This window comes from Mesoplodon densirostris, chromosome 18 (assembly GCF_025265405.1).
Source record: "Mesoplodon densirostris isolate mMesDen1 chromosome 18, mMesDen1 primary haplotype, whole genome shotgun sequence".
Classification (NCBI taxonomy): Eukaryota; Metazoa; Chordata; class Mammalia; order Artiodactyla; family Ziphiidae; genus Mesoplodon; species Mesoplodon densirostris.
This window is the reverse complement of record NC_082678.1, coordinates 47,962,244-47,975,344: the sequence shown is the minus strand read 5'-3', so window position 1 is coordinate 47,975,344 and position 13,101 is coordinate 47,962,244. Positions and strand designations below refer to the sequence as shown.

Here is a 13,101-nt window from a genome sequence, read left to right as displayed (position 1 = left end):
TCTAATTGCTGATAGAGTCATGCGATTCAACATTCAAAAAGTATAAAAGAGGATGTAGAGCAAGGTCTACCTCCCACACACGTCCCCCATCACCCAGTTCCTCTCACAAAGGCAACCAGTGGTATAGAAACATCTTGTTTTTCTTTTTTGGGCTGCGTTGGGTCTTTGTTGCAGTGCGCAGGCTTTCTTTAGTCGGGGCAAGCTGGGGCTACTCTTCATTGCGGTGCATGGGCTTCTCATTGCAGTGGCTTCTCTTCTTCTCTTGTTGCGGAGCATGGGCTCTAGGCGCGCGGGCTTCAGTAGTTGTAGCACGCGGGCTTCAGTTGTTGTGGCGTGCAGGCTCCGTAGTTGTGGCTTGCAGCCTTAGCTGCTCCGCAGCATGTGGGATCTTCCTGGACCAGGGCTCAAACCCGTGTCCCCTGCATTGGCAGGTGGATTCTTAACCACTGCGCCGCCAGGGAAGTCCCTAGAAACATCTTCTTAAGGCTGCATAATATTCTGTTTTAAGGATTTGCTGTACTTATTTGTTTGATTCCCTATTAATGGGCAGTGTAGGAAAATAAATGTGCTATTATGAATAATGAGTACATACGCAATGCCAGCTTTTTAGATGTAGTATCCTTGTCGGTAAGTATGAATCCCACTTTTATGATTTTATGATTTGTCCAGAGTGATAAAGCTTAAAGTAGATTTTCAAATGATAAGCTCGGAAAAGGGTCTCTTAATAATGTCATCTGTGGGTTATTCCAGACACCAAATTAAAAATATGTCAAGTTTTAATCATGATTTGAGTGCCTATCTCATAAGCATCTGTTTTTACTTTTTCAGGCCATAATGCAACAGGGAGATACATCCATAAAACCCATTCTCCAAGTCATTGTGAGTACCTACATATTTTTATGTCAAACGTTTTTTAAACTTACATATAATTATAAATTACATTTGATAGAGGACATACAATCCACTTCAGGAAGTGTGTCCACTTTACAAAATTCTCTTCATCATCACAGAAATAGTCCAGTCCATGTTGTAACTCTGAGAGAGGAACCAGGCTTTATTTTTAATGTCGTGTTAGCCAGAGTTTGACCTTTGGAGGTTCACATTTGAGGCTTTGCCTTTCTGTCTTTCCACAGTTGGTGGATACTGCCGCGCTACACATCAGTACTTCTGCCTCCTTGGTTGTCTTTCTGCCCTGGGGTTTGTCTTGCTCAAATCTGCCTTACATATGGCCTCTGGAGAGATCTACCTGAAAGCAACTTGTCTGCTTAAAATTCTTCATTAACCCTATCATTCATTTAAGGAGTTCTCAAATTTTAGTGAGAATTTTAAAAATCAATAGGAGCAGAATCCTGGATCATACTTGCAGATTGTGACTCAGTAAGCCTGAGGGTCTGTCTCCCTGTTACTCCCAAACTCCCTGCCAGTCATCTTTTTTTTTTTAAAGGCAAATATTCCCAGTTTTATTATTTTATTTTATTTTATTTTTAAAATTTTTATTTACTTTTGGCTGCGATGGGTCTTCGTTGCTGTGTGCGGGCTTTCTCTAGTTGCAGTGCACGGGCTTCTCATTGCGGTGGCTTCTCTTGTTGTGGAGCATGGGCTCTAGGCGTGTGGGCTTCAGTAGTTGTGGCACACAGGCTCAATAGTTGTGGCTCATGGGCTCTAGAGCGCAGGCTCAGTAGTTGTGGCGCACGGGCTTAGTTGCTTCCCAGCATGTGGGATCCTCCCGGACCAGCTCTTGAACCCGCGTCCGCTGCATTGGCAGGCGGATTCTTTTATTTATTTATTTTTTTTTTTTTTTTGCGGTATGCGGGCCTCTCACTGTTGTGGCCTCTCCCGTTGCGGAGCACAGGCTCCGGACGCGCAGGCTCAGCGGCCATGGCTCACGGGCCCAGCCGCTCCGCGGCATATGGGATCCTCCCAGACCGGGGCACGAACCCGCATCCCCTGCATCGGCAGGCGGACTCTCAACCACTGCGCCACCAGGGAGGCCCGGCAGGCGGATTCTTAACCACTGTGCCACCAGGGAATCCCTCCCTGCCAGTCATCTTAAGGCTGTTTTCGTATTTCATTTTCTTCAGAAAGCTGCCTCTGATTTCCTTTAAGCTGGAATAAATGTCTTGTCATTATGTGCACACCTCTGCTATGTCTCTCTGCCTCTGTCTCCACCCCAGTTATAAGTCTCTTCAGGGCAAGGATTTTTTCTTCCATTTTGTATTTTTATCATGTTTCCTACATAGTACCATACATATATTAGGTGCCTTATTGGATGTTTTTTTAAATTAATTTTCAATCAAGTTTGAGTTAAGGGAGAGAGAACAGAAGAGTATTGGCAACCTATTTTATTCTTGTTTATGTTATGTTTAATAACGTTAGTAGAGAGAGGTTGGTGGGAGAATCATCAAATCCAATTTTCTTTTACTTGGATTTAGGTGTCGAGAATGGGCAAGCAGTTCAATTGTGTTGAGCTAATGGCGAAGGCACTCTCCTGCCACTTAAGTTTACTGATCCCTGGGGACTGAGCAGACAACCTGGCTAATGAATCATGTTTTCTTTCCTAGAACATCCGTCCCATTGCTACAGGGAATAATCCACCCCGTTATCGACTGCTTATGAGTGATGGATTGAATACTCTGTCTTGTACGTATGATGTATAAATCTAGGAATTTGTATTTAAATAATAGAAGTGCACCCAACACTTTGGTTGCAGTAATTGGAGCATTCCAGAAGTCTACATTGGCTTGGCTCTGCCTTCGTAAAGACAGAATTGCAGCTGGCAGAGTGCATTCTAACAATAGACTGGGTCGAGTGGAAAGCTGCCACTTGGCTTAATTTTGTCTAACTGGTGCTCTGTGCTTTCTTTGATTAATTTCCCTTAGGATGATATTGACATTTAGTGAATATGATTGGTTAGCTGTCTGATACTTGTCTTTTTGGGGTTTTATTTCTGTGTTGGAAGCTTTACAGGGAGAAAGGAGAGAATTTGCAGAGTATATACTTACTGTTTCTAGTCACAAGGTGAAGGACCTAGAAAAGATTTTTTAGTCTTTGTCATGAAACCTGAGTGATGGAAAAGATGATTTGGGGCACCTTAAGAAATACTTAATTTCAGAGTAGCAGCAGATGTTTAATGCCCAGCAAATTACAACTGTTTTTCACTATGCAGAGTCTGAGTAGTTTTAATATTTAAGGCATAATGTTTTTCTTTGCTGGTACAGGTATGATCAGCTTTTAGCTTGTCATGACTGAAATGTTTTAGAGACTGAAGTAATCTCTGTGCTTTTCAGCTTTCATGTTGGCAACACAGTTGAACCCTCTTGTTGAGGAAGAACGATTGTCTAGCAACTGTATTTGCCAGATTAACCGATTTATTGTGAACACTCTGAAAGATGGAAGGTATGTGGTATCTTTTTTTCTGTTCTATTGTGTTGTATAATGAGACTAATTTTTGAACAGGCAAGTTCATTGGATGCCAAAATTCAATTAGAAGTCGAAAAGCTTTCAGCTAAGAATTTACAATTATTGAGTTCTGAACTCAGGCAACTAAAATGTGGCACCAAAAGGAGAAAAATATGGAACCGAACTGGAAATTTCACAGCAGGAAATTAAAGCCGAATGCAGAGCTCTTATTTCTAATCTGTTCAGCAGCACTGATTTTAGGATTCTCTTTTTAAATATCTTTTAATGAAATGGGATCACTTATTAGGGCAAAAGAAGATATAATTAATTATGTAATACTGCCCTTTTTGCAGTCTTGACTTTCATAGTAAACACTTTCTTCAGCCCACAGAGTATGCTAAGTACGTACAAGATGCTACATGCTAGAGATACAGTGGTGAACAGAACTGTTATTCACACCTGATTAACCACAGCTGAAATATGACGTTTTTTGTTGGCTAGCAGAGTCATATTTGCCAAATCTAGGGCAATTTAAAAGTCGAAATAAAAATAGGGACTCCCCAGTGGTCCACTGGTTAAGACTTTGCACTCCCAATGCAGGGGGCCTGGGTTCGATCCCTGGTCAGGGAACTAGATGCCGCATGCTGCAACTAAAAGATCCTCATGCCGAAACAAAGATCCTGCACACGGCAACGTAGATCCCACCTGCCACAACTAAGACCCTGCGCAGCCATATAAATAAATAAATAATTAATTAATTAAAAGTAAGTAAATAAATGAATAGTAACAGACTGCAACCTACTGAATAAAATAAGAATTCATAAGTCCATACTGAATAAATGAATACGGGGTGGGGGACAGAAAGCTTTTTCTCTTTTTTTTTTTTTTGCTGTACGCGGGCCTCTCACTGTTGTGGCCTCTCCCGCTGCGGAGCGCAGGCTCCGGACGCGCAGGCTCAGCGGCCATGGCTGACGGGCCCAGCCGCTCCGCGGCATATGGGATCCTCCCGGATCAGGGCCCGAAACGGCGTCCACTGCATCGGCAGGCGGAGTCTCAACCACTGCGCCACCAGGGAAGCCCAGAAAGCTTTTTCTTACAGTAGAATGCCATCTAAAAATGTAAATGGATTGATGGAATTAGAAAATCACCATTTGGCAACCGTCATAGTATTTATTCGGGCAGGAAACATTGATAGGTGCTATATAAGTTTCCTGTGGCTGCCGTAACAAATTACTGCCAATTTGGTGGTTTAGAACAACAGAAATTATTTTCCCTGGAAGTTAGAAGTTGAAGTCAGTTTCACCGGGCTGAGATCATGGTGTCGGCAGGGCGCGGCTCCTTCTGGGAGCTCTCTGGGAGAATCCGTTTCTTGCCTCTTCCAGCTTCTGGTGGTTGCTAGCGTTCCTTGGCTTACGGCTGCATCACTCCAATCCCCCCTCCATGGTCACGTTACCTCTTCTTCTGTCTGTGCCAGGTCCGCCTCTGCCTCCTTAGAAGGATATGTAGTTGCTTTTAAGGCCCGTCGGATAATCTGGGATAAAATTGCCACTTCAATCCTTAGTTGAATCACATCTACAAAGTCCCTTTTTGCCATATAAGGTAACATTCATAGGTTCCAGGGATTAGGACTTGAATATCTTTTGGTTGGGGGTGGTCATCTAGCCTACCACAGATGCTGAAACAAGTGGTAAAAATTTGATGGAGGAACAAGTTATTCATAGGGTAAAAGTACCTCCCCAGAGCATAATTATTAATTGTAAAAGGAAAAGAAGCAATTTCACAGTGGAGAAAGCTGACAGACAGCACCTTATTCCAATGATTGACGTTAACGTTACCAGTAACGGGACAAACAGAAGTCATGTATTACCTGGTAGGATGCAGTGAGAAGAACATCGCATCAGTACTACTGTATTCTTGCCAAAGATGCATAATCTGTATCTAATCATGAGGAAGCCTCAGGTAAATTGAGGGACATTCTGTAAAATAACTGATTTTCAAATTTCAAGCATGAAAGTAAAAGAATCCTTCCAGATTCGGGGAGTCTAAAGAGATATAATTAAATATAACAAGTGATCCTGAACTGGATCCTATTGCTATTAAAGCATATCATAAGACAATTTATGAAACTTGAATGGATTCTGTGGATTAGATGGAAGAATTCTTTATGTTTCAAGTTCAGTAACTTAACCAGGCTATGTCTCAAATGTCAGTGGTTCCTTTTTTCCCCCCACTGGTGCATGGTGCCCTTTCAGTCTGCAGTTAGGAGTTAGGTCTTTCTTTTTGATGAGATTGTTCTGTTATTCCTTAATGATCTTTTCTGTTTCATTTTGAGTTCCAGTTTTTACTTATGTTTCTGTTTCATTTGAGTTCCAGGGTAACTTTGTTCTCCATGTATGTTTTCAGTTTGCTCTAGTCTTTTTTCTAATGCACGCGTTGGATTCAGTTAAGATTTTCCAACATATTATATATTATAGTTCAGTTTTTAGCTTTCTCTGTTCTGTTCCTTGATGTTTATAGTTTAAGTATTAGATGTATAATGATACTGCTTTTGTTCTGTTTTTTCCTTAACTTTTCAAGCGCCCTTTTCTTCTCAATCTCTTGTTTCATCTCATCTTTTGAGTTTTATTGAAATCTTAGTCTTATTTTGCACACCACACTTGGGAAGTATTCCCTTTCTTGGCTTATGCTTTCCTCTAGATGGGATTGGTAATTGTCTCTGCCTCTTCTGTTCCTTTTATTTTTATACACTGTGTGTGTTACATTGTTGCTATGTCATTTCCTTTTATCTTGTTCATGCTTAACGTGGACAGTTCTGTCCAGACTTCATTTGCTCTGACATAGTCTAGTCCAGGTACATCCCCTTGCCAACCTTCCCACTTGGGACCTGTTATCTTCCACTCCAGGCTACCTGAGTGCTTGAGTGGTGCTTTCTAGCCACTTTTCTTTCCTCTAGGGTATGGTATAGGGGAGGGTGGAGAGCTTTGCTGTGGTTGAGTACTAAACCTCGAGCTCCATTCACTCCAGTCTAGGGTGGAGTTCCACTCCCGTGAGCTTTGCCTTATTTCACCGTTCAGCATGGCTGCATGCCGTGTGTTCCTTCCTGCCTCTGCTGAGAACCTGTGTGTGTACGACCAAGTTTATTCCTTACCTTGATGGTCAGTTAGGTTTTTTTTTTGTTTTTTTAATTTATATTGGCTGCGTTGGGTCTTCATTTCTGTGCGAGGGCTTTCTCTAGTTGCAGCGAGCAGGGGCCACTCTTCATCGCGGTACGCGGGCCTCTCACTGTCACAGCCTCTCGTTGTGGAGCACAAGCTCCAGACGCGCAGGTTCAGTAGTTGTGGCTCACGGGCCTAGTTGCTCCGCAGCATGTGGGATCTTCCCAGACCAGGGCTCGAACCCGTGTCCCCTGCATTGGCAGGCAGATTCTCAACCACTGCGCCACCAGGGAAGCCCTAGTCAGTTAGGTTTGATGGTCATTTAGGTTTATTCCCAACAGGGCTTTAGCAGTCATCCTTGTACATTTATCTTTACATGCTCATGCTGTTATTTCTTAGGAGTTGTGGGGATCAAAGGACGTCTGTTGTAGAAAGTATACCAATTAACATACTCTTGAGCCTTGTGTAAGAGTACCTGTTTCTGAATAGGCAAATACACAGACAGAAATTAGATTCATGGTTTCCAGTGGTGGGGGAATGGAGAGTGACTGCCATGGAGCACAGGGTTTCTTTTTTGGGGTGATAGAAATGTTCTGAAGGTAGGTAGTGGTGATGCTTGCACAACTCTGTAAATATACTACAAACCACTGAATTATACTTTTAAAGGATAACTTTTATGGTATGTGTTCAATAAACCTGTTTTTAGGGGGAAAAAATACTTGTTTCCCCCTAACCTTGTCAACATAGCAGATATTACTGATTTTTAAAAAATAATTGCCAGTCATCATTATTTTAACTTAAATTTCTGTATTATAAAAGGAAAACAATAGATATATAAAATAATAAATTCCCCTGTTAGTGAGGTCAAGTGTCTTTTCATATACTTACTGTTTGTACTTTTTCTCTGAATAGCTTTTGATGATATACTTTGTCTTTTGCGTGTGTGTGTTCAGGGAGACGTGGAGGATGCACTTTGTAAATCAGGGATATTAATTAATTCTTTGTTAGCTAATTCTTTATTAGCCCTTGTAGTCTACTTTTTTTTTTTTTTTTTTTGCGGTATGCGGGCCTCTCACTGTTGTGGCCTCTCCCGTTGCGGAGCACAGGCTCCGGACGCGCAGGCTCAGCGGCCATGGCTCACGGGCCCAGCCGCTCCGCGGCATATGGGATCCTCCCAGACCGGGGCACGAACCCGCATCCCCTGCATCGGCAGGCGGACTCTCAACCACTTGCGCCACCAGGGAGGCCCGCCCTTGTAGTCTACTTTTATCGACTGTTTATGGTGTCTTGTGATGTGGAATTAAAGAATTTTTTAAAAATTTAGTCAATTTTGTCCATTTTTTTCTTTATGGCTTCTGAATTTTGTATTTTCCTTAGGAAGCTTCCTGACTGGGTTATTTAAAAATAGTTCTTAGTTCTTCAGACATTCTGTGGATTTTTTAAAGTAGATTTTGGTTCATCTGAGGTTTTGTTTTTTAGTTTTAAAAGCAGTGGGATTATTTTAAGTTATTTAAGGTTTTGATTTTTGTTTTTTATTGAAGTATAGTTGATTTACAGTATTGTATTAGTTTCAGGTGTACAATGTAGTGATTTGATATGAGGTTTACTTTTATATAGGGTATGAAGGAGGAATTTAGCTTAATTTTTCCCAAATGGATAGTCCATATCATGGAAGACTTACAGTAAGGAGTTTATTTTATTCTAAGTGTGATGGGAAGCTATAGGCTTTCGAACAGGGGAGTACTGGTACAATTTGATTTAAGTTTTTTAAAGTTTCCAAGAGATTATTTTGATAGCTGTGTGGAGGATTGATGGTTGGTGACAAAAACAGATAAAGAGAGACTGGTATTCTTTTTATCTGACTCTGTTCTGTTTGCCATCTTTTCCTTTGATCTGCTTGTCTAGTCTCGTGTCAGTGCCAGAGTTTGTTTTTTCTTTCTTTCTTTCTTTTTTTTTTTTTTTTGGTGACATCTTCTTGAGATATAGTTCATATACCATACGGTTCATCTATTTAAAGTGTAAAATAGTTTTTACTATATTCAGAGTTGTGCAGCCATTACCACAATTAATTTTAGAATATTTTATTGCCCTCCAAATAAACCCTGTACCCTTTAGATATCACCCCCAAACTCCCTATCCTCCCCAGCCCTAGACAACCACTAATCTACTTTCTGTCTCTATAGGATGTGCTTATTCTGGACATTTCTTATAAATGAAGTCATATAATATGTGGTCTCTTGTGGCTGGCCTCTTTTACTAAGCATGATATTTTCAAGGTTCATTCATGTTGTACCACATGGTCAGTACGTCATTCCTTTTTATGGCCAAATAGTATTCCATTGTATAGATATGTCACATTTTGTTTATCTAGTCGTTTGGATGTTAGGGTTGTTTCCACCTTTTCGCTATTATGAATAATGCTGTAGATGTTTGTGTACAAGTTTTTGTGTGGACATGTTTCTGTCTATTTTATATATATCTAGGAGTAGAATTGTGTGTCAAATGGTAAATTTATGATTAAATTTTTGAGGAACTGCCAGACTATTTTCCAGAGTGGCTACAGTAATTTACATTCCCTCTAGCAATGTATGAGGGTTCCAGTTTCTCCACATCTATATCAACACAGATAATTACATCTGCCATAGTGTTTCCAGGTAAAGTATCATCTGTAGAATATTTTAGTAACTTACAGATGATGTCTTCCTTTACTTATTTCTCCCCCCAAATTTTCTTCGTAGTTTTTCTTTCTTTTTTTTTCTTCTTTTAGTTTATTTATTTTTGGCTGTGTTGGGTCTTTGTTGCTGTGTGCAGGCTTTCTCTAGTTGCTGCGAGTGGAGGCTACTCTTAGTTGTGGTGCTCAGGTTTCTCATTGCAGTGGCTTCTCTTGTTGTGGAGCACAGGCTCTAGGTGCACGGTAGTTGCAGCATGCAGGCTAAGTAGTTGTGGCTCGCGGGTTCTAGAACACAGGCTCAGTAGTTGTGGTACACGGGCTTAGTTGCTCCGCAGCATGTGGGATCTTCCCACACCAGGGCTCGAACGTGTGTCCCCTGCATTGGCAGGCAGATTCTTAACCACTGCACCACCAGGGAAGCCCACCTGGTAGTTTTTCTATATTTATTCTTCCATATTTATTATTATTCTTCCATGTTTATTCTTTCAAGTATCAAAAAAACCCACAAAAGTCCTGTTGGAATACAAAGAACTGCAGTAAATTTACATAGTATTTGATACTAAGTCCATTCAAGAATATGGTATGTGAATCCCTATATATCCTGTTATCCATCTTCAGATTATCACTTGATATCCAATCTTGTTTTATCTAAATGCCTTCCACATCTACCCTCCTCTATGATTTTGAAGCAAATCTCAGACATATTTCCTCCACAAATATTTTAGTATATATCTTTAAAAGATAGTAATTCTTTCTTTAAAATTCCATTTTTGCACCTAAAATATCAAATATTCTGTCACTGTTCAGTTTCCAACTATTCGTGTGTGTGTCTAATTAATTTGTCTGTATCAGAGTCCAAAGTAATGTTCTCACTGCAGTAGGTTGATAGTTCTTTTAAGTCTCTATGAATCTAGGTTCCTCCTCCATATCTTTTTTCCTCCCTTAGTGTTTATTTGTTGAAGAAACCAGGTCATTTGTACTTTATCCTCATGCACCGTTTCCCACAGTCTGGATTTTGCTGATTGTATCTTTATAAAGTTGTAATGTGTCCTTGTCATCTGTGTTTTCTGTAAGTTGATATTGGTGTATTCTTTTGATGTGCTGCTGGATTCATCTTGCTGATATTTTAGTTAGGATGTATGTATATTACAAAATAAAATTAGTGGGTTTTTTTAGTGTGTTTTTTCTTAGGTTTTGATATTAGGGTAATGCTAAATGATAATAAGCCTTCCATTTTTCTATGTTAATCCAAAATTTGGATACTTTTGGAAGGTAGTTAAAATACCACTAAATATCTATCCGAGTTTTTATAGTGAATCTGTATGTAATATTCAGAAACAGATAGTTTCAAGCTTATTTTATTGAAGTAATATAACCTTGATATGAAAACTTGATAAAGGTAGCACAAACTGATCAATTGCATGTGAAAATCCAAAATACAGCAGTCAGACCATTTAAAGAATCCATCACAATGAGGTTGGGCTTATTATTGCTTAAATAATTGCTCCAGACCATCTACTCTTTTTTTTTTTTTCCTTTTGGCTGTGCTGTGCGGCATGCAGGATCTTAGTTCCCTGACCAGGAATCAAACCTGTCCTCCCTCCAGTGGAAACATGGAGTCCTAACCACTGGACTACCAGGGAATTGAATTTCCCATCTACTATATTTAATGTCCATCTCAACTATGCTAATTCAGGCCCCGTCAGTTCTTCCTGCTGTTGTTCCCCCTGCCTCCAGTTGTGTTCCCCTCAGATTCCTTCATATTGCAGTCCTCTTTAAAATACGAATGTGATCGTGACATTCTTGTTCAAGCACGTATTGAGCAATGACTGTGGACCAGTTGCTACAGTAAACACTGGAGGATACCTGCCATTACTGAAAGTGCAGTTTAGTAAGAGAAACAGATAATAAATAATGAATATACAACTAAAATATATCATATGTGAGTAAATAATCAAATAATGAACATAATTAACCCAAATATTAATCATTATATGTCAATATATATTAATTAAACCTGAGAGAAGTGACCTGAAGGAAAGAAATGATGGCTGTAGAAAGGAGTATAACAGAAAACTGATCTAAACCAAAGATTAAGGAAGCGTCTGAATATTAGATGAGGCAGAATGAGAGACCATCACAATCAGAAAGCGGCGTGTACAGAGGCCTTGTGGCAGGAGAGAGCGGAATGTACACCAAGAGCTGGAAGGAAACAGATGGTGGAGAGCAGTGCACCACGGGGAAACGGCGCGAGATGAGCCGGAGAGGTTAGTGCGAGGCCAGACCTTACAGAGCCTTGTAGGCTGTGTGAAAAGGTTTTTAACTTTTGGCCGAAGGTCCTTGAGAAGTTATTGAAAGGTTTTAGTCAGAATTAAAGATGGACAAAGAATTGGAAGTTCTTGGTTAATAGTAATCACAATTAAAAAATATCTATAGTCATGGTTTTCACTGGGAAAAGGTAATTGTTCAGCTAAGTGTATGTTTCTGAAAACAGATCATCTCTTGTGCCACATATTCTTGGGTTTAGTAATCTAAATTCTTATCATGTCATTTGCTCCTTGAAGATACAGTACGTAGTAAGGACACTGCATTTTAATTAAGGAACTAGCTGGGAAATGAAAACCCTGCAATCATAAAAGCCCTTGATAATGATACAATGAAAGATTAAGGGAAATGTTTATGTAGGAATTGATATCATATGTTTCTCAAGTTATTCAGTAATGAAAAACAATTGACAAAGGGAAATAGTTTTATCGCAGTGATTATTGGGGGAAGCTTTTTAAGTAGCTTGTCGTTTGAAGGGCTTCTGAATTTATTTTTTCTAACATGTTTCTATTTCTTTGCCTTTGTAGGAGAGTGGTTATTTTGATGGAGTTAGAAGTTTTGAAATCAGCTGAAGAAGTTGGATTAAAGATTGGCAATCCAGTGCCCTATAATGAAGGTAAAATGTTTTTTATGGGTTGTAGCACTCAGTTGAATACCTCTTCATAGATTTGGAATTCTTCCTTTTGATATAGTTTGATTTGTTACTCTTACTAAAACTAGTGATTTGGGAGTCTAGCAACCAGGTTATTCTTTCATTGTTTTTTTTTTTCAATACTGAAGAAATGATGGTAGGACTCTGTAAAGGAAAACCTCTCCTCTGTTTTTCTCTACAAACAACAGTCGTACATACTTCTGGCTCTTCTGTGACCAGATGTATGGGTTTTTTTTCTTCCCCCTGATAAGCAATTCTCCATTTCTCTGTGGACACCAGCTGGGTCTCCTACAATTCAATTTAGTTCTGACACTAGCTACCTGGAGTTAGCCTCAGATTTCACAGGGTAAGGGCTCAGTTCCACTGGACGGCCTCCACCCCTCACCCCGCTCCCCTTCAGTCCAGAGTCCAGGCTGGGACTTCCCTGGTGGCACAGTAGTTAAGAATCCGCCTGCCAATGCAGGGACACGGGTTCGAGCCCTGGTCCGGGAAGATCCCACATGCCGCAGCGCAACTAAGCCCATGCGCCACAACTGCTGAGCCTGTGCTCTAGAGCCTGCAAGCCACACCTACTGAGCCCACGCTCCGCAACTACTGATGCCTATGTCTCTAGAGCCCGTACTCCACAACAAGAGAAGCCACCGCAATGAGAAGCCCGTGCACCGCAATGAAGAGTAGCCCCCGTGCGCCGCAGCTAGAGAAAGCCCGCGTGCAGCAACGAAGACCCAACGCAGCCAAAAATAAATAAATAAAATTAAAAAAATAAAAAAGTAAGTCCAGGTTGTTATCTGTGCTTCTGACCAACTAGCTATAAATTGTAGCTTCCTACAACTCCCTCCTCAGGTTCAATTAGAGTGATTTCCTAGAGTGGCTCACAGAACTCAGAGAAACAATTTACT

The 13,101-nt window shown here is 40.5% G+C and overlaps 1 protein-coding gene across 1 annotated transcript in view; it reads left to right on the top strand.

The window, feature by feature from the left end:
* Nucleotides 1-13,101, top strand: part of RPA1 (replication protein A1) — a 54,180-nt gene that overhangs the window by 12,922 nt on the left and 28,157 nt on the right. Inside the window, exons 2-5 of the mRNA XM_060080928.1 lie at nt 829-879; nt 2,562-2,640; nt 3,288-3,396; nt 12,078-12,166. Of these exons, the coding sequence (XP_059936911.1) occupies nt 829-879; nt 2,562-2,640; nt 3,288-3,396; nt 12,078-12,166 (328 nt within the window). The remainder of the gene's footprint in view (nt 1-828; nt 880-2,561; nt 2,641-3,287; nt 3,397-12,077; nt 12,167-13,101) is intronic.